Source organism: Molossus molossus, unplaced genomic scaffold, assembly GCF_014108415.1.
Source record: "Molossus molossus isolate mMolMol1 unplaced genomic scaffold, mMolMol1.p scaffold_m16_p_19, whole genome shotgun sequence".
Classification (NCBI taxonomy): domain Eukaryota; kingdom Metazoa; phylum Chordata; class Mammalia; order Chiroptera; family Molossidae; genus Molossus; species Molossus molossus.
This window is the reverse complement of record NW_023425354.1, coordinates 36,328,236-36,349,783: the sequence shown is the minus strand read 5'-3', so window position 1 is coordinate 36,349,783 and position 21,548 is coordinate 36,328,236. Positions and strand designations below refer to the sequence as shown.

At 54.6% G+C, this 21,548-nt stretch overlaps 1 protein-coding gene across 2 annotated transcripts in view; it reads right to left on the bottom strand.

Annotated features, from left to right (window-relative positions):
• Window positions 1–4,717: 4,717 nt before the first annotated feature.
• The window catches only part of ASIC2 (acid sensing ion channel subunit 2), a 954,837-nt gene continuing 938,006 nt past the window's right edge, over window positions 4,718–21,548 (bottom strand). For both annotated transcript variants that reach the window (XM_036269219.1, XM_036269218.1), the window contains exons 4-10: window positions 18,970–19,120; window positions 16,847–16,903; window positions 14,672–14,825; window positions 12,530–12,621; window positions 8,505–8,584; window positions 6,934–7,002; window positions 4,718–4,926 (exon numbers count right to left, since the gene is read on the bottom strand). In XM_036269219.1, the coding sequence (XP_036125112.1) occupies window positions 4,825–4,926; window positions 6,934–7,002; window positions 8,505–8,584; window positions 12,530–12,621; window positions 14,672–14,825; window positions 16,847–16,903; window positions 18,970–19,120 (705 nt within the window). In that variant the 3' untranslated portion in view covers window positions 4,718–4,824. The remainder of the gene's footprint in view (window positions 4,927–6,933; window positions 7,003–8,504; window positions 8,585–12,529; window positions 12,622–14,671; window positions 14,826–16,846; window positions 16,904–18,969; window positions 19,121–21,548) is intronic.

The window sequence follows — 21,548 nt, the reverse complement described above, 5'->3', positions numbered from 1 at the left end:
ACTGATTGGCTGATTGACGGATTGACCTCACCCTTTGTGCAGGGATCATCCAACCTTGTGGCTTGGGCTCATGATAGGTCCAGACTCCTGGCCTTTGTGACATCATCGGGGTCCCTCTCAAAATGCGACATATCCCCAGGTCCCCTCTGTCTACCAAACCTCTCAGGTTTTCACTGAGGCAGTAATTACACACATGCTTCTCTGTTTGAAACGATGAGCATAAGAAACATCCACCACTCCCAGAAGTTCAGGCAGACGGCGATGTCTTCAGTTAACAAACCACTCAACAATTGTCGGTACTTGGCTATTGGTTTGCTCTTTTGAATTTCCTGCCGTCTTGTTTCTTTAAATAGGTTAAGTTTGTAGACCTGCTCCAAGGTGAACACAGCCAGAATCCCCAAATTGGAAGGAGCTGGGAGCTATGCAAACCATTAGAATAGTCTTTGCTCCGTCTCGCATTGATCTGAAGTTGTGTGTGTGTGTTTCTTGAAAAGGAAGCCGGAAATCCAATGGAGCATTTGAATTGCAACTTCATCTATAGATTTTTAAAAAATTTATGAAACTGTTAAACTGGGACAAGGCAGATCATCTGATAGTTTCCAAACTCACCGAATAGACACCTTTTTGGCTCCTATCCCTGATGGGAGCGTCTGAGGACACTCCCTGCTCTTCTGAGTCTGAATGTCTGGGCACCAGAAGGACACTCGCCCACCAGAGGCAGTGAGTCTGTCTCAGCAGAGGGATTTCCACGCCCTGGCAAAGTCCGGAGAAGTGGTTGCTCTCAGTCCTTCTTGCTTTGGGCGGGTTTACAAATGGGACCAAGAGCTTGAGAGAGTGGGGGTACCTATGAGAGAGTGGGGGTACCTTTGAGAGCGTGGGGGTACCTTTGAGGGCGTGGGGGTAGCTTTGAGGGCTGGGGGGATACCTTTGAGAGCGTGGGGGTAGCTTTGAGAGCGTGGGGGTACCTTTGAGAGCATGGGGGGGTACCTTTGAGAGCGTGGGGGTACCTTTGAGAGCATGGGGGGGTACCTTTGAGAGCGTGGGGGTACCTTTGAGAGCATGGGGGGGTACCTTTGAGAGCGTGGGGGTACCTTTGAGAGCATGGGGGGGTACCTTTGAGAGCGTGGGGGTACCTTTGAGAGCGTGGGGGTACCTATGAGAGAGTGGGGGATACCTTTGAGAGCATGGGGGGTTCCTTTGAGGGCGTGGAGTTACCTTTGAGGGTGTGGGGGTACCTTTGAGAGCATGGGGGTACCTTTGAGGGCGTGGGGGTAGCTTTGAGGGTGTGGGGGTACCTTTGAGAGCGTGGGGGTAGCTTTGAGAGTGTGGGGGTACCTTTGAGGGCGTGTGGGTAGCTTTGAGGGCGTGGGGGTACCTTTGAGAGTGTGGGGGTAGCTTTGAGGGCGCGGAGGGATACCTTTGAGGGCGTGGGGGTACCTTTGAGAGCATGGGCATAACTTTGAGAGCATGGGGGGATACCTTTGAGAGCGTGGGGGTACCTTTGACAGTGTGGGGGTACCTTTGAGGGCGTGGGGGTACCTTTGAGAGCATGGGGGTACTTTTGAGAGCGTGGGGGTAACCTTTGAGGGCGTGGGGGTACCTTTGAGGGCATGGGGGGTACCTTTGAGGGCGTGGAGGTACCTTTGAGAGCGTGGGGGTAAACTTTGAGGGCGTGGGGGTACCTTTGAGAGCGTGGGAGTACCTTTGAGAGCATGGGGGGTACCTTTGAGAGTGTGGGGGTACTTTTGAGGGCGTGGGGGTACCTTTGAGGGCATGGGGGTACCTTTGAGAGCATGGGGGGGTACCTTTGAGGGCGTGGGGGTAACCTTTGAGAGCATGGGGGGGTACCTTTGAGGGCGTGGGGGTACCTTTGAGAGCATGGGCGTAACTTTGAGAGCATGGGGGTACCTTTGAGAGCGTGTGGGGTACCTTTGGCACTGCCACTGACCTACTGGGTGGCCCGACGCAACCTTCTCTCCCCTTTCGGGGGTGCTCATTTGGAAAATGATGACCATAGGCTCTAGGCTCCAACGAGCCTTGTAGTAGGATGATAATGGCCCCCCAAAATGTTCACACCCTAAGCCTGGAACCTGTGAATATGTTACTTCACATAGTAAACTAGACTTTGAAGATGTGATTAAGGAAATAACTTTGAGATGGGGGGTTATCTTGGATTATTCGGTGGGCCAAGCGAATCACAAGGTCCTCACGAAATGGGAGGGACGGGGGTCTGGGTTAGAGCGCGCTATGACTGCGGGACGTCGTCGTCCTCAGGTGAGGGGAGAAGGACTCGCCTGTCCTTGTTTTGAACAAAGAGGAAGAGGCCGTGAGCGAGGAGCATGGATGGCCTCTGCGACCTGGAGGAGGTGAGGGAAGGTTTCTCCCTTAGACTTCCAGAAGGGCCCCAGCCTCCTGACTTCTAGACTTCGGCCCAGGAAGCCGGAGTCAGATTTCTGACCTCCAGACTGTGAGATTTATATACAGACAGTCGCCCCTCGCCACTTCGCGCTGCGACTTTCGCGGCTTCACTCTATTGCGTTTTTTTCAAATATATTCATTAAAAAGTTGATCGAGAAACTGAAAATGATACAGCACATGCTCGGTTGTCTGAGTCAATTATACACCCCTGTATTACAATTACAATTACTGCACGTATGGACTGTAGGCCTGTGTATTCGAGCTCCCCAGGAATCCTGCAACGCCAGGCGCAACCGCTAGAGTCTGGAACGGATTAACCGTGATAAATGAGGGATGACTGTATATATATATATATAGTTTTAAGCCCTTACATTTGTCATAATTTGTTATGGAGGCAATAGAAAACTAAAACGGCCCCATCCTGCAATCTGACGGTATTTTTAAGAATTCACACCCAACTTTGCCGACAGCCTTGGGCAACCTCATCTGAGAGGAGGCGTCACAGGGACCCTGTCCCAGATCCTCCCGACGCCCGGTGGTACTGCCGGCTCCCAGCCACCGCTTTTGTGGAGTGCGGCTGGTCTGGTGTGTGCCCCGGGCGGTGCAGGAGAGCTGTCGGAGGGTCCCGCGTGTGCAAGGACGTCCGGAGGTCATCTGTGAAGATACAGGTCAGGTTTCTCATCATCCTCAAATGGAAGGATCTGAGCCCAGAGGGGTGCAGGCCTCATCCGCCGTCAGACAGCTCCTGAGAGAAGAAGGCTTGGGGCTGGGCTCCTAACTCCTGACGCAGGGCTTTCTCAGTTGGTCACGTTGGGGAAAATACCTTCCCCTTTTGGTAGTGGGTGGGCATGGGGAGGGGGTGGAGAGAGAGAATGAGCTTGGAGGCCAGAGCAGGGACGAGCGCCCGGACCTCTGGCCTTTCTTCCCAGCACTGGGGGAGACTTTGAGTTGGAGGTGGCAGGGGTGGGGGAGAACTGTCCCCACAGAATAAGCATGTGGCTTGAGGACAAGATTCTGCCGAACAGGAAGTTCTCTTTTGCCCCCTTCCTGCCAAAGTCACCTCCCCATCTCCTTTCCCATCTGGAAGGACCTCTCAGGTGTTTCGAGGAGCAAGACAGAATGCAAATGTGACCTCCACAGGGACAAGCAGGTCTGTGTGATGAGCGCACCAGTGAGGTGCAGAGGGGGTCCTGGAGCTGGGTGTGCGGGAGGGAGGCCACGCTGGGCCTGTGTCCAGCCTGAGTCCACGGACGGGGTCGGGGGGATCAGGACAGAAGGTCAAGGGCAGAGGGGCCTGAAGGCCTCCTTGGCGGCTTTCAGGTCTGGCCAGGCTCTCTGCCTCCCTCTCCACGCCAGTCCAGGGCAGTGCCCTCCAGACCCTGGGCTGCAACCTGTCAGGGGGTCATGAAGTCATTTACAGGGTTCCGATCGGTTGTTTTTAAAGGTTTAGAATAGAATAAAGCATGTACACATTTTGTAAAGTTAAGTGTCGTGGCACAAAACTTTGCGCCATCTGTGGTTTTGACCTGGGAGGTGTGGCCCTTTCCTAAGCCCCCGAGGAGACAGCTGGGGGTGGCGGAAAGGCAGAGAGCTGAGCCCCGTCCACAAGACCAGCTTTTAATAGGACTGTGACCGGAAGCACAAATAAATAAACGCCAGAGAAAATGGGAAAACCAAACCAAACCTCAGAACAGCAGACCCCAAAATCAGGAAACAAAACGAAACAGACCTCGGACAGACAGTAAAAGCCTCCCCCCCGAAGACAGAGACTCAGACTGTACAAGCCACGCCACAGGGAGGGCCGGGCGACTGGGCAGCGTGGACGCCTGTGGGGTCCCAGGCCACCGCGCCTCCATCACAGGCGCCGGGGTGCGAGGGGGTCGGCCCCAGTCACCCGTGGGCCAGCTCGGGGGGAGGAGCGGAAAGGGGTTTGTGGGCAGGTTAGGAGCCTTGACGAACTACACAAGGACCAGACGTGGCCGACAGGTCTGCGGTTTCCTCGTGATTGTGCAGCCGTGACCCCAGGGCGGCCTCGCGGTGACGCGGGCGGGAGCCGGGCCCCACTGCGTGGAAACCACACGTAGCGTGTCGTACAGAGGGACGCGGAGGCGGCGCCGTGAGAAGTCTGAGCATGCAGTGTACATCTGGCAGTGAGATGTGACGGCAGGTGGCTCTCGGACAGCTCCCGAGTGGGACCTGCTTCTCCGGAGAAGGACGCACAGCGGGGCCGAGGACGCGTCGCATCCCACGTGGCCGTGGCGAGGTTTTGGCAGATAGTTCGCTATGTGTGCATAGGGGCTCTTGCTTCTTTCGGTCGTCAGGGGCCATCCTGCCTGAGCCTGCTGTCCCCCATCCTGGGTCCTGGGCCTCACGGTCGGCTGGGGGCGCCGGGCGTTCCGAGGGCTGTCAGCAGGCGATCTCCTCCAGGGTCCCCAGGGCCGTCTGCAGGGGCACGTTCACAGTGTGGCTGATGGTTTCAGAGTGGTTTGGCATCGTCTCACAAGTGCTCTGGGGGAAGGGAAGGTGGGTGTTTATATTTATTCCAAAGTCCACCCGGTGCCCCTGGCGGCCTGGGGACCGTGCTCCTCACTCCTGGGCTTCCCCGGGGCCCTGCTGCTCCTGCCTCAGACCCCTTACCCCCCAGTTTGCCGTCTGCGCGCGAGGCTGAAGGGGCCTCGCTGCTGTCAGGATCCACACCACTGTCCGCCGGGTGCCCCCGGGCGGGTGAGGGCTCTCTGAGATGGGGTTTGGCCTTCTCTCCCAGAGGTCCCCTGGTGCACCACCTAGTCTCCAGCTGAGTGACGTCTGGCTTTGGGCTGGGTAGCTCATCCTGCCCTGGCCTCGGGGCCTCCTTCGGGGCCCACCCTGGGGAGGACCAGGACAGGGCGTGCGTCACGGAAGCATGCAGCCGGAACCAGAGCTGGTCACAGATGCCCAGAGGACCTTCAGGGTTAGCATGGCCACAGGGAAAAGGCATCCTGGGTCCCTGAGCAGGGTGTGGCTGAGAGGGCCGTGAATCTTTTTTTTTTTTTATCCTCACCCAAGGACACTTTTGCATTCATCTTCCCACAGAGTGGGAGGGAGAGAGGGAGGAAGAGAGAGAGAGAAACATTGACGTGAGAGAGACACCCACACAACCCCAACTGGGGCCGGGACAAACTGCAACCGAGGTACGTGGCCTTAGCGGGAACCGAACCCAGGACTCTGGTCCATGAGCCGACACTCTAACCACTGAGCCAAACCAGCCAGGGAGGGGCTGTGAATCTTTAAGGAGATTCCCAGGCTGCCCTGGGTTGCTTCGATGGGAGGCTGGAGGGGATGGGAGCAGAAGGTCAGCCAGGAGGCTGTGCCAAGAATTTGGGGAGATTCGATGAGGAGGAGAAAGGATGGAGGGGAGCCTATGATCCAGGCATTCAAAGGTGCGGGGAGGGAACCTGTACTTGCTGGAGCACTCACCATAAACGAGACGATGCTCATTGCTTTACAGGCCTGGTCTCACTGCATCAGGGTGACACCCCCCTCCGACCCCCTGCCCTCCCCAGGTCCCTGTGACAGGCAGATGCTTAGGGAGATAAGTTCTTGACCCAGGTACACAGCTAAGAAGCAGGGACCTGGGATCCCACCAGGTCTGCTCAGTCCAGCCTGGCCCCTTCCCCTCTGCCCCTCCTCAGCGGAGCTGCCTTCTGTTCACACAGGAGCCTGGGAGAGCCGCGGCGACATTTTGAGCATGGAGACGGGTAGAGAAATGGTGTTGGGGACAGAACCGGGGGCCAGCGATACCTGCACCCAATAGCCGAGACCGGGGCCCAGGAGCGACTGTTTGGGAAGGAGAGTGCACGGCCATCAGAGGGGCTGCCTCTCCGGCTCGAGGAAAGCGAGGCAGAGTAGGGCAGTGGTTAGGGGAGCTTTGTGTCCAGGTTGGACATCACCAGCTGTGTGACCTTGGCTTCTGGACCCACCTGCCTCCAATACAAAATGGAGACAAAACAGACCTTTCCCTAGGGTGACTGTGTGGCCAAAATGGCGTGGTACTCTTAAGGTACGTGGCACAGTGTCCAACCACATTCAGGGACGCGGTACTCCGTGGTTATGAGTATTTGCTACTACCAGCTCCCCAGGGCCCACCCTATGTCCCCGTCAAATGGAGTAGACACCCGGGATGCCCCTGCTTGCATCTTGTGCCCCCGGGAATAAGGGAATAGATCTATACAGAGCATCTCTGGTTCTCCCAAAGCCATAACATGGGAGTAGCCCTCTGGTCTGGGAGAAGCTGGACTGGGCCAGGCAGGATCAACCCTTGGAAGCGTCTCCTGGTATCCATGGCATCCATGCCTTACTGGCAGGCTTCGGGATGAGTCTCAGACAGGCCCAAGGTCGAGTCTTGGATCTGGGAGCGGACAGGGTGTCACGGGCCATGGGAACATGCCCCTCCCACTCCGGTCCTGGAATCTGGGTTCACGCCACCTGCACAAACCAGAGGAGCAGATCGACCCCCAACCCGCAAGCCGCTCTCACCATGTTCTCGTCGTGGCTCCCTTCATCCTCCTCTTTGCCAAGCAGGTCTAATAGTTTCTCTTTGATCAGCTGCAAGAAAGGCAGGGAAGGAGCGGTCAGGCTGGGGGCGTGTGCAAAGGTAGCGGGGGAGCCACAGCGGCAGCAGGTGCCTGGGCTGGCAGGAGCCCAGTCTGGCCGGAGCCTCTGCCTGAGTTTTGGGATTTTGGTGCAAGAGCTGGAGCTTGGAAGAGGTCCCAGGAGGGCCCTGTCTCGCAGCGTGGACTGCCTTCTCTCGTGGATAGAGAGTGTGGATAAATGGCATGTGTGGCTGGTGTGGCTGTCCCATCTGTCCCCATCCATCCGCAGGATCAGCCTGGGCCCCTTTCTGAGGCTGGGCCTGGGGGACGAGATTGCTAATCACTTTTCAGGCCTGTCAACTCCACAGTTCATAGGATCAGGGCACACTTGAGTCCATCGCATTTTATTTTGAGCAGTAAAAGGTTTTCGTAACTTTGTACAGCTTCTCACAAAATTAATAAACAAAGCAGAATAAAATCTGGCCATGGGAGGTGGTTGGGCTTGGGGAACGAGGTTACCACGCTGAAAGGCAAGGTGTGGGAGTCCCGGGAACCCTGGTCACAGGGGCCCCCACAGTGGGTCCCAGTAACGATCTCCGGCATCACCGGCCTCTCCGGGAGGCGGACCCTGCTCGCCGCCCTTTGTGCTGGGCCAGGACTCGGTGGTCCTGGGGCCTGTGCGGGCCTGGGCAAGCCCGAGGGAGTCTGGGGCCCCTGGAGCCAGCTGGGTCTGGGGAGATGCGGGCAGGAAGGACCTCCAGGACCAGAGGCCATGTCGCTGTTCGAGAAGCTTTCAGATGCTTCGTCCCCGCTGCCCCTTGAGGGCGACATCTCCACAAACCGTGAGCAGCCGGAGTGGCAGGTGTGCCCCTGCCCTTCTGAAGACTGAGAGGGCTGGGAAATGCCCCTTACCTCACTCTGCCTGAGCCGCCCAGAGGGCAGGGGTGTGTGTGTGTGTGGTGTATGTGTGTGCATTAGTGAGTATCAGGTGTGAGTGTGGGGTGTGTGTGGTGTATGTGTGTGCATGGTGTGTGTGCATTAGTGAGTATCAGGTGTGAGTGTGGGGTGTGTGTGGTGTATGTGTGTGCATGGTGTGTGTGCATTAGTGAGTATCAGGTGTGAGTGTGGGGTGTGTGTGGTGTATGTGTGTGCATTAGTGAGTATTAGGTGTGAGTGTGGTGTGAGTGTGGTGTGAGCGTGTGCACGTGGAATGAATGTGTGGGTGCAGACACCCATGGATGAGCCACCACACCCAGCCCGGCTGTAGGAGGGGTGCAGAGCTGGCCTCAGCCCAGTCTCATCTCCTTCCCCTCCTCCTGCTGGTGTAGACAGCACGGCTTTTCCCTCCGGAGGACTGTGGCTTACCTCCCTACATCCCTCCCTCCCCCGTGCCAGGACGGTGACAGCCAATATCCATGGACAGGGAGGAGAGAGGCCGTCCTCCCCCACACTGCGGTTCTGGACACTGGGGCACCTGCCTGTGGTCACTTCCCCACGAGTAATCCCAAACCTTACCTCATAAATATAATCAAAGAGCTCTAGTATTGTGAGGATACTAGCACCAATAAACAATCCCATCTGGCCACCAATATCACCTGGAGAGAGAGAGAAAAGACGCAAGGTTTGGCTTTACTACGACACTCCCAGGAAGGGGTGAACAGACTCAGAACTCGGAAGCCAGGCCTTCTGAGGGGTCCCCCTCCTGGGGAGCCTGGGCTGGGACTAGAAGGCCAGGCCTTTGACGAGCCCCTCCCTCGAGCGCAGCTCTGAGAGTGATGGCTGGCAGCGCCCGGTGAAGACGAGAACGAACCTGGATGCTTATTGGAGGGCACTGGAACAGACCTCATAGGTCAACAGGCTTGCCAGTTACATTAGAAACCACACTGATTGGGCCTTGCTTTGGCTCTGGGCTGGGAATAGATAAAACATGTGTGGTCCTTGCCCTGGGCAAGGGCACAGTCTTGCCTGAGACATGCATCAGGTGCCCTGGGTGGGGGTCCCCAGAGCAGTGTCACAAGAGGTCTCCTCCTACCTTCAATCATGACATGGCCTTCAGGGCCACCTTGGGGCACCTCTCACCCTTGGGATCAGGCCATTGGAAGCCCCTTTGATCTCCCTATTCCAAAGCTAAATGTTCAGTTGGGTCTCTATCTAGACGAGAGGTATGTACCCTGGAGTGGATGGGGCCCCTTGACCGCAGTTATTCTAGACTGGTCTTCAGATGCCCGGACCTACCCTGAGCTACAGAAACAGATCTGGGGTTGGGGTCTGGAAATCGGGATTCGTACGTTCCCCAGGTGGTATGCATGGCCCACCAGGGTCTGGAAACCACTCTCCTGTGGGGGCTTCAGATAGCAGGAGACCTCCTGCAATTGAATGAAAACACCGTGTGTGTGCACCGGGGCATTCGTGGGGGAAGAGTTCACATCTAGGAAGCTACTAGCTGATTCTCCAAGGGGCTGTGATCCCCTCAACGCCCGAGGTGCTTTGCCTCACTGCTCCGGGGCTCCGAGCTCCGAGTGGTCAGCAGCTTGCTGTGTGGCCTTGATGAGCCCTGGCCCTCTCAGTAGCTTTGCCTCGAAGGACCCTTGGTGGTGGAGGTTGGGAGGGGGTTTGGAGGAGCTGAACTGTGAAGTCCTTTCCAGCTTAGTCTCTAAGACTGGGCTGGGGACAGTGCTAGGCACAGGGGTGCTGTTGGGGGTGGGCATACAGTCCTCCTGGAGAATCCGGGCTGACCTCTTGGTCTGAGAACTTCTGGTGAGCACATCTGCCCACTCCTACCCTGACTGTGACTGGGAGGAACCCGGAACCACATCCGGAACAAGCCCAGGCCGTGGGGAGGGAGTTCTTCCTGGTGGGATGTGGTGCTGAGCTCCAAAAGGCTCTCCAATCCTGGCCGGGGTGCCCGGTGGTTAGAGCGTCAGCCCGTGGACTGAAGGGTCACAGGTTCAGTTCCCGGTCAAGGGCATGTACCTGCGTTACAGGTTTGATTCCGGCACCAGTCGGGGCACGTGCAAGAGGTAACTGATCCGTGTGTCTCTCCCTCCCTCCCTCCCTCCCTTCCACCCTCTTTAAAAAAAATCAACAATATCTTCAGGTGAGGATTAACAAAGGAAAAAAAGTTTCCCTTTGTTCTTCTCCTCTCTCGTCGCTCACTCTAATGTCCTTAGTGGAGGTGTGTCGGGGAGTGTGCATTTATGTATATGCACGTCAGGTGTGTTTGTATGTGCATGGAGTATGGCTGAGTGTGGGGTATGTGCCAGGATGCTGTGTGCACGCATGTGTTTGTATAGACATAGGCAATATCGCTGGAAGTAAATGAATTTATGTTGGTGGCTATCTATGTCTAGAGTAGGCACACAGCGTATGTCCAAGTGTGTGTCAGTGTGGTTTTGTGAGGTGGGCACAGTGTGTCTGAGTGTGTGGAGCATGAGTGAGCATGTGCAGGTATGAGTGTGTTTCTGTTCATGGGCAGTTGTACGTAATAGAGTGTGAAGGCAGGCATGCAGTGTGTGTGCAAGTGCGAGTGTGTTTATGTGCATGGCAGTCGTACGCAATGGGCACATGAGGGCAGGCATGGAGTGTGCGCAGGTGTGAGTGTGTTTGTGTGCATGGCAGTCGTACGCAATGGGCACATGAGGGCAGGCATGGAGTGTGCGCAGGTGTGAGTGTGTTTGTGTGCATGGCAGTCGTACGCAATGAGCACATGAGGGCAGGCATGGAGTGTGTGCACAGGTGTGAGTGTGTTTGTGTGCATGGCAGTCGTACGCAATGAGCACATGAGGGCAGGCATGTAGTGTGTGTGCAGGTGTGAGTGTGTTTGTGTGCATGGCAGTCGTACGCAATGAGCACATGAGGGCAGGCATGCAGTGTGTGCGCAGGTGTGAGTGTGTTTGTGTGCATGGCAGTTGTACGCAATGAGCATGTGAGGGCAGGCATGCAGTACATGTGCAGGCATGTCTGTGCAGGTGCACACTTGTGTGTGTGGCTCCCCATGATGGTGTGTGGCTGCTGGGGTGCAGTGGGCATTAGGTGGGGATACGGTGTGGCAGCAAGAGCAGAGCCTGACCGGGCCTGGCAGCTGAGGTTCCACGCGGCACAGTCTCATCACGAAGCTACAGATGGCAGCATGCTTTTCTCAGCCAGCGGTCCTGGGTGGAAGTGATGCTGGGACCGTCATCCTCATATCTGATGTGGAGACGAGCTGCCCCTCCTGACAGATTCGGAGCTCAGGCCCTCCCGCTGTGTGTGAGTGTGTGTGTGTGTGTGTGTGTGTGTACACGTGTGTGATTGTGAGCTTATGTAGGGGCTCGGGGAGCGGAGGGAGGAGGCATGTCCCGAATTCTCTTTAGGAAATGAGGGTGGCAAGGGAGGGTGAGGGGGCGTACATCTCCGGTGCCTGATCACTACCTCGGGCCCAGGGCACAAGTCTCTAGGCTCAGCTCCTTTGGCCACAAGGGCCTTGGAGCCCCAGCGACAGCCATCTTCACCCAGCGGGGGCCCAGCCCCAGCCTCCTGGGAGAGGTGCAGAGAGGCCGATGCACCTGGAAGCATCGCCTGGGTTCCTGTCTCTGGCATGAAGACGGTCCAAGTACCAGAGATGACTATTAATGGACCTTCTGTGGGCTGGGGCTTTGCCACATTTAACCATCACAACCAACACATAAAGTGGGTTTTATTAGACCCATTTTACACACGAGGGACCCGAGGGCCGGTGAGGAGAAGCCGCTTGCCTACATTCTCACAGTTGGTCTTTCCTTTCTCCCTGCGGGCAGAAGGTGTCTGACCCCCCCCCCCCCCCCCCGTCACTTTCACTGGGTTCAGTTCCCAGAGGCGACAACAGCTATTTTTCTATGAAGGTTCTTTCTTGCGAGTGAGTGGGCGTTGGCGGAGGGCCCCAGGGGCAGGTCTTCTCACCAGCCGCCCTCAGGGGCTGGGCTGGGGCAGGGTTGAAAGGAGCTCCCTGCCTCACCATGTGCCTAGGGGGCCCGGGGAGCTGACGTGAGCTTGTGCGGTCAGGTCTGCAGATATCTGGGGACAGGTGGCCTTTCTTTTGTGTGTGACAAAGGACTCAGTCCGGGGGGGCCACCTGCTTCTCAATGCAGTGATGACGTTTTCTGGGTGGGGGCTGCCCTGGGTGCCTCACTGTGTCCACTGCCCGGGACCACCCACACGCGGCTCCACTGCCCTGCACCGGAGGGGCGCTCTTTCGTCCGGCCCCAAGACTCTGACTCCAACCTGGGGGCAGAAGACCACGGAATCCAAGAGGGCAGCTCTGGGAAGGCCCTGAGGGACCTTTAACCCACCCCCTGATGGGGAAACCGAGGCAGAGATTGCCGCATGAACCGGCTTAACCCTGCCCCATGCTGCAGCTCTCCCTGTCCTGGGCCAGCCGCGGGGCGGGGGTGGAGGGAACAGCAGTGAGCGCGGGGGACTGTCAGGAGCCAGGATCCACCTGCCTGCTGCCGCCCCCCCTGCCGTCCCCCTCCCCCTCCCCTCCTATAAGATGTGGGAATGTGTGCAGTAGACGCTCGACTTACCAAGTAAGGCAGCAACTTCATACGCCTTCTTTTGTTCTATTGTCTCGTAATTGAGAGCTTCAAAAAATATATCCAGAACCAGGATGTTCTCTCTGCAGAGGGAACATTCAGTACCAGACATGGGCAGAACTGCCAGGACCCACGGGGATCCTCCAACACAGCTTCCCCTTGGACAGGTGGAGGAACAGGCCCCACGTTCCAGCTGGTTAGTGGCAGAGCTGGGCCTGGGATCAGGAGTCCTGGGCCCCACCCAGTGCCCTTCACAGGACTGGAGGCCTGTGTCAGCTGTCCCCCTGTGCCCCTTCACGGGACTGGAGGCCTGTGTCAGCTGTCCCCCTGTGCCCCTTCCTTCTCACCCCCCACTCTTGGCTGGCTTTCCAGGAGTCCTGCCTGGCCTCCAGGTTCTTAGGCCCCTAAAGGGTCTGCCTGGGTCCCTACCTGCAGGTGAGCTCAGGACTCTCTCGATGAGGCTTGCCTGCCCCGCTGACCTCCCTGTCCACTCCCGAGAGCCCCCGGAGTCCCTGCAGGGACTTACGAGCTTCTCCTAGGGGGAGGCCCTCCCTGGCGTGGCCAAATCAGCTGCCAGAGCCCAAGTGGCTCTTTAGGGCTTAAACCTCTCTCTGGCTGGGGGTTTTCTGGCAGAAGCATCCTGGTTCCCTTCTGTTCCTTTAGGCAGATGTGTTAATGAGACACCTCTTGGCAGGAGGAGCCCTTACTGCCTGCAGGCTGTCTGCTCAGCAGCACCTCCTCCAACTCCCATCTCGGTCCCTGTTACTCTCAAGGCCCTCAGCGCCCTGCCCCCCACCCACCGGGCAGCAGCCCTCAGGTTTGTCGATCTGGCCCCAGGACGGGTGCGGCCACTCTGTTGGCAGGACAGAGTGGCTGGGGAGAGGAGCAAGCCACCTCTCTCCACGCAGGGCTCTCGGGCACCCAAGTGTCACCATCTCTTGCCTGGTTTATGGCAACTACCTCCTAACAGGCTCCCTCCTGCCCATTTGGCTTCCCATCCATCCTCTAAACTGCTGCCCAAAGGATCTTTCTAAAACTGCTAAACTCATTCCAACAAAATAAAATTACAATTCAGTTCCTGAGTCACTCCAGCGATGGTGAAAGTGCTTAATAGCCACACGTGGTTACCAGGTCAAGAACCTGTCATCGCAGAACGGTTCTATTGAGCAGCAGGGGTCTAAAGCAAATTTGAGCCCATCACTCAACTAGGTAAGGCTCTTCAGTGGCTCCCTGTTCTCTTAGGATAAAGCCCGCTCCCTGCCCAGCCCCCATCTCCTCCTCACACCCTGCTCAGCCTACAGGGCACTGCTGCCCAGTCTCGGCCACCGGCCCAGCTCCCCCTTGAAGTTCTTTGTGTCCTGTGCTGAACCCCTCTGCGAAACTCTGCCTGGGCACCCTCTTCTCCTGTGTCTTTCATTCATTTATTCGGTTAAAAGACTTTTTTTTTTTTTTTGAGCACCAACCTTGTGCCAGACACTCCACAGCAAAGAACCCAAAGAAAAGTTTCTGCCCTCGGGGAGCTTTCAATTTCATGAGGCAGGCAGGTAATCAAAAAGAAACACACACATGAATATAGAATTACACAGGGTGAGAGTGTTATAAGGAAAAACACAAATGCTTCAAGAAGAAAATAATAAGCAGGAGTAGGAGGGGGCCTCATTGAGCTGTCTGAGGACATGAGATTTACATGAGGAATTGCACAATGAGGTACCAGTCAGGTGAAGAGTGAGAGGAAGAGCATTGTTGGAAGAGGGAACAGAATGTGCAAAGCCTGCCTGGGAAACTCCTATGCATCATTTAAATAAAGCTCTGAAGCTTTCCTTGACCGCATCCCATGCAAGGTACAGTCCACATGTCCCTGTATCCCTATCACCTGTATCAACCTTTGTCGCATTCAGCGGTCTACCTGTAACCCCACTTGACTATAAGCTCCTTAAAGGCAGGGACTACATCTTCATCATCTGTCTTCATATTCTGAGTGCCAAGCATAGAGCTTGCCACATAGTAGGTGCTCAACTAATGCCTGCTCAATGGAACCAACTGCTACCTTTGCCTTCTTCTCGGTTTGCCCCCAATTTCTTCCTGGTCCATAGCCCCCCCCCCTCAACTCCACAATATGCCCCCTGAGCTTACGAGATATATTTTTCTGATTTGTTAAATTTCTTCTCAAGGTACTTGGCTGATGTCTTGCTGGGGATCTTCACCATGGAGAGCTCTTTGTTGTAGCGAGTCAGGTTGCAGGGTGTCCTGCAGAGACAGTAATTACTGTCCTTTTCTGCCAGCAGACCTGGAGGGGAGAGGGAGGCGGGGCTTGGTCAGGTGTGGCCAGAGGTCTCAGTGCAGTCTGTCCAGCAGCAGAGCAGTGGGCTGAGAAGAGCTGCCCTCCTGGGTAAGTGAGGGGTAGGGGGCTGCAGAGAGAAGGGAAGCTGGGCTTTTGCTCCAGGTTGAGGGTACGCTTATAAAAGAGCGCCCAGTCTTCCTAGGTTACTCTTGGTCCTATTTTCCTTCTGCTTCTTTTACTGTTATGTTGCCCTTTAAAAACTGTTGAAAAGGCACCACTGTTGGAGAACAGGCTCCAAGGGAGTCCTGGCCCCTTCAACTTCCCAGGGCCTTCTTCTCTGCTCCTAGCCTCAGTGTTCTCATCCACAAAGTGGGCCGCCCACAAAGCAAATGGGAGGCCCTTGCACCTGGATCCCAGGGCTCTGTGGGGTTCCCTCTGGGGCTCCCTCCTGTGCCCGCTGGGTCAGGACACAGGCGAAGATTCGCCATTCCTGTCCCCAGAGGCAAACTCCCTGCCTCCGGGTCTCTCTCTCCTCTCTTCTGCCATTTGGGACCCGGTGGATGAAGACATCATCATCTTCTTCCTCTCCCTCTTTCCTTTAACCCTTGGGTTTTGTTGATTCTTCTCTCCAAGGAGAGACTGTCTTTGCACACAGGGGAGTCACTTCCTCTCGGCCAGGCCGCCCTCCACCAGTCCTGGGAGCCTCTGGAAGCGAGAGTCCCGAGCTGCCGGCTCTGAGCTCCAGCAGGTGCAGCGGCGCACGGACTTGAGTCCACCTGACTTAAGAGCGCTCCCTGCCGGCCTGGTCTGCTTCCCAGATCTGCAGAGAGGCAGGGCGGAGTGGGCTGAGCCCTGGGGTTGTGGCTTGTTGGTCAGATCTCTCTCGCCTTCAGTGTTCCACCTGGGGGTGTGGGGAAGGGGTGGAGTAGGAGGAGGGGGTGCTTGCCTCCTCCCATGTGCACACACGGAACACACACGTGTGGGGCCTCACCTCTTTCTTTCCCGCCTTCCTGGGCTCAGTGCTTTGGGGTAACCTTGGTGGCCTCCCTATGTGAACCACCCGCGTGTGTGGGGAAATGCTGTCAAGCTCTTCTGTGAGCCCCGATACCTGTGGTGCATCCTCCTTCATCGCTGCCCCTCCTCTCCATCCCTCAGTGCCCTCCCCACCCCAAATCCACTCCTCTCTCTTTATCCCTCTGCCCCCTTTCTCTCCTCAGTGCCCTTTCCAGCCCTTATCCGCCCGCATCAACCCCGCCCCCACTACCCCCACCCCTCCTGCAGCCATGCCACTCTGCCCAGCCCCCCCAGCAGCCATGCCACTCTGTCCAGACCCCTCCTGCAGCCATGCCACTCTGTCCAGCCCCCCTGCAGCCATGCCCCTCTGTCCAGTCCCCCCCTGCAGCCATGCCCCTCTGTCCAGCCCCCCTGCAGCCATGCCCCTCTGTCCAGTCCCACCCTGCAGCCATGCCCCTCTGTCCAGCCCCCCTGCAGCCATGCCCCTCTGTCCAGTCCCCCCCTGCAGCCATGCCCCTCTGTCCAGCTCCCCTGCAGCCATGCCACTCTGTCCAGCCCCCCCTGCAGCCATGCCACTCTGTCCAGCCCCCCCTGCAGCCATGCCACTCTGTCCAGCCCCCCTGCAGCCATGCCACTCTGTCCAGCCCCCCCTGCAGCCATGCCACTCTGTCCAGCCCCCCCCGCAGCCATGCCACTCTCTCCCGCCCCCCTGCAGCCATGCCACTCTGTCCAGCCCCCCTGCAGACATGCCACTCTGTCCAGCCCCCCCTGCAGCCATGCCCCTCTGTCCAGCCCCCCTGCAGCCATGCCACTCTGTCCAGCCCCCCTGCAGCCATGCCACTCTGTCCAGCCCCCCTGCAGCCATGCCACTCTGTCCTGCCCCCCCTGCAGACATTCCACTCTGTCCTGCCTCCCCCCCTTCTTAGTTCCCCCTCCCACTCAGTCTCTCTCCCACACCCAGGAGGTCTCCATCTCAGGCCTCCCCATCATTCCCGGTGTCCCCCGGTACTGACCGAGGGCAGGCTCTGCGCACTCCTTGTGCTGCTCGGGGGTACAGAAAGGGGCATCCCCTGCAAAGAAGAAACACAAGGAGAGGTACTGGGGCAGCAACACCTCCCCTCCTGGGGCTGGGCTAGGGAAGGGAGCACCTCCCGGTAGGCAGGGGCAACTGTCTGCCAGTGGACGGTCAGAAGGGAGCCCTTGACCAGGGCAGCCTGGGGGCACTGGGGGAGCAGTGTACCCCGAGCCAGAAGATTGGGTTCTCATCTTCTCTGCGACCTGGGGCAGGCGACACCGGGACCTTCCCCGATAGCTGCACTGGGAATGGGTGAGAAAACCTTGAGGGCTGATTGGGGGGCAGTGAGCACCTACTAAGTCCTAGGTGTGGGTCACCTCCTTAACTCCCACAGGTACCCTCTGAGATAGAAAACACTGCATCCTGCCTTCCCAGGACGCGAGGGTGGCAGTGAGGGGCGTGGGCTTTGAACCCAGGTCAGCCTGACCTGCGCTGGGGCCCTTTGCACTATACCCCGGTGCCGCGTGTGCGAAGAGCCGCTGGGTAAGTTTCTCTTTGCTGTGCCCGTGGTTCCACACACGCCACGGAGATGCCAGCACCAGGGTCAGGGGTGGAATGACGGAAATGCCCACTGCTTGCTTCTAGCTCAGGTTCCAGGAGGAAACCTCGCGGCTGGTGACCCAGTCCGAGCAGCGGGCGGGTCACATGAACTATCACTCGGTCGCCCTTTCTTGCACATCTCTGTAGCCGTCCAGGACCAACCGCTTTCTGTCTTACCGCTGCAATGTCTTTTCCTTGCCACTTCTCCCAACACCTGTCCCAGGAGCTGAGGGCTGTCATGCTTCCTCCTCTCCAATAATAATAATTTAATTGATATGTTTTCCTTTCTGCTCTGCCTTCTGGGCAGCTCAGTGGCAGTTTTATTTTATTTATTTATTTCTAAAAATTGCATTCATTGATTTTGAGGGAGGGAGAGAGAGACACACACACAGAGAGAAAGATATTTGTTGTTCCACTTATTCGTGTTCATTGGTTGACCGAGGATGGAACCCGCAACTTTGGGAAAAAGCTCTAATCAACCAATCTACCCGGCCAGGGTCTCAGAGGCAGTTTTAAAGATCAATACTTCTAATCTTAGATTACTAAATAAATGACTGACTGATTAATAATAAAAATAATTCAGAATTTAGCTGTGAGGATGTTCATTTCAGCATTGGTTATATCAGAAAATAATTGGTAATGAATTAAATGTCCGATATGAAGATTTGGTTAAATATTCTTAAGTAAAGCACACTATAAATATGAAATAGTAGCTGTTAAATAGGAGAGCAAACTTCCTGGCACATAGTAGGTCTTCAGGCAATAGGACTTTCGCTTCCTATTCCCTTCTGCCAACACAACAACCACTGACTTCTGCAATTTAAAGAGCATTTTTATGTCTTAGCTTAATGTTATCCTCATAACAACTAATGCTTTTTGTTTTAAAGATAATAAAGTTGAGAACAGAGAGCTTTAGGAACTTGGGCCAGTACACACAGCAGGTGAGTGGAGGAACTGAGTTAGAAGCCAAGGCCCCTGCATCCAGCCCCAATCATCCTTCCATGATGCAACGAACCCTTCCTGCCCTAATCAGCCCCCACCCCCTCTGCAAGTCTGCCTCTGACATGCCAGCTGCCTCTGATGAGATGGCCACCTGCACCGTGAGTCTGACGACAGGATGTCTGCACACGCACGTTTACCTGCTGCCTGATGGACTTTGGCCTTGTTGAAAGAGTGCTGGATATTTGGATGCAAGAAGGGAACCATCTGGATGAAAGCAACAAACATCTGGATGTGTGAACATGGACCACTCCAGGATGCAACAATTGCAAGCATCCAGATATCTGGACACAGCAAACAGCTAGCAAACAAATTGAACACAGGGAGGCGTGTTCTCCAAACATCTGGATGATTCTGGACACCAGGGTGCTGCCTTGGTTGCCAGAGTGGATGTTTCTATCTGCTCTCTAAATGTCTGGGCACCAAAGAACAAGTCTTTGGATGCTCGTGGAGTGGGCAAAGCGTTTCCTGTTAGGGTGAGAAATACAAAGCAGGTCCCAGGCCGTCCTGGCAGGCACTGACCTGGCATGTGGACCATGCGGCAGTTGCAATTCTCCACGATGTAGCGGGTCTCACAGTCGATCCTACAGGCGGTGATACTGTAAACAGGAAAGAAGTCGAGTCCCATCTCTGAGGATCGGCACTCGCCCCACGGCGGGGGCAGGTAGGTGAGCTGCAAGACATGAAGAAGGGGGCAGCAGTCAGCCCTAGAGTTCAGCCTCGACGGACTCAGTGTCTCATTCATTCACTTATTCAATCAACAAACACTTATTGAGCATCTACAACATGACAATCTAAAGTCCGTTGACCTCACACACCTCCTACATCTGCCTCTCACACTGGTTTTCCTATCTTGTCCCTTGTAACCTTCCCAGAAATGCGGATCTCCACGTGTCTCTCCATTTCCACACTTTGCCATCTCCCATCTTGGAAGGACCCAGTTAAATTCTACCCTCTTGACTTGGGACCTGAGACCTAGACTGGAGGCTAAAACCTGGAGGAGGGTTTGGGATGAAATGGCCTTGGGCATAAATAGCGTTATGATCCTTGGCCCTGACAGGAGCAGCTGTCCAGTGTCTGCTGTGGACAAATTCCTTTGGGGAACATGTCACTTATGTGAGGTCTAATGACCATAAAATGTCCTAACACCTATGGTACTTGCTTGCTGGGGATGAACAGGGTAGAGGATGAGGGAACTAATGGTTGTTGAACACCTACTGTGTCTTAAACCCTAAGCCAAGTCCTTTACTCATTTTTAAAAGAATTTAAGAACAAAAATACAATAAAATGTACACATTTTCAGTGCCTAGTTCAACAAATTCTGAAAAAATGTATACACCTATGTAACTACCATTTTAATCAATAATAAGACACTTTTGCTCTCGCCAGGTAGCTTAGTTGGTTAGAGCATCATCCTGACATGCCAAGGTTGCAGGTTCGATCTCCAGTCAGGGCACATATAGGAATCAAACAATTAATGCATCAGTAAGTGGAACAACAGATCAACGTTTCTCTCTCTCTCTTTTCTTCTTTCTCTCTCTAAAATCAATAAATTAAAAAAATATATAGGATGTTTTTAATCAGCCAAGAAAGTTCCTTTCCACCCCTTTCCAATCGGCCACCCACCTGGCCAGGCAATCGCTGTTAGCGATTCTATCACCACAGGCTGGCTTGGCCTGTTCTCAAATTTCAGGTAGAGGAAGACCTACGCTGTGTGCTCTCTTGGGTCTGGCTCCTTTAGCTCAACAAAATGTCTGTTACACAAAGTAAACTTCAAGACAAAAACATTGCAGGAGACAGAGAGGGCTATTTCACAATGACAACAGGATCAAGCCATCCAGAGGATATAATCATTCTAAATGGGTACTGCCCAAAGATAAGTTTCAAAAATACACGAAGCAAAAATGGACAGAACTAAAGGGAGAAATAGACACAGCCACAGTTAGAGATTTCAAAATTGTTCTCTCAGTAATTGATGAATAAGTAGACAAAAAGTCAGCAGCAATATAGAAGATTTGAGCAACATTATCCATCAGCTTGACCCCATTGCATTTTTTTTTTTTTTTTTATCCTCACCCGAGGACACTCTTTGATATTTTGTTCAGATAGAGTGGGAGGGATAGAGAGAGAGAGAAACATCGACGTGAAGGGACACATCGAGTGGCTGCCACTCGCACGACCCAACCAGGGTCGGGGACAAACTGCAACCAAGGTACGCGCCCTTAGCGGGAACCGAACCCGGGTCTTTCAGGACCGCAGGCCGACGCTCTAACCGCTGAGCCAAACCGGCCAGGGCCCCATTGCATTTTTGAAAGCACTATACACACAATTACAGGGCATGCACTTTTTTTTAGGTGGATGCCAAACATTCCCCATGACACACCAGATGTTGGCCCATAAAACAGATCTCAATGAAAACAAAACAAAACACAAAACCGTAGGCAGTATGATTGCTGACCAAAACATAACTAAATTAGAAATCAATAACAATGAGTAAAAAGATAGCACAAGTTATCAATATCAGGAATGAAAGAGAGGATATCACTACCGATCCTACAGACAGACATTAAGAAATGCTAAGAAACTATTACATACAACTTTATGTTAATATATTTAAAAAGTTAGATGAAATGGACAACTTCCTTGGAAAACACATATAACTTAACAAAACTTGTACAGGAAGAAAATAGAAAAGCATAAATCTTATGCTTATTGTTTATCTTTCACCATTCTTGTTTTTGTCCATCCTTTTATTTTTCTGTAAATTTTTTTCAATTTTTATTAATTTATTATTGTTACAGATGTTTCTCCTTTTTTCCCGCTAGACACCCTCCTCCCTATCCCAGCCCCACTACATCCCCAGCATTGTTGTCTACGTCTGTTGGTTACGCACACATGCAGATAAGTTTTTTGGTTTATCTCACGTCCTTTTACTTTTAAACTGTCAGAATATTTATATATGTAAGCGGCTCTCTTGTAAACAACCCATTTGAGTGTTGCTCTTTCATCCTATCTGACAATACTGGAGGGTTTAATCCACTTACATTTAACGTAATTCTTGATACTGTTGTTGAAGCCCAGTATCTTGGGCTGTTTCCTAT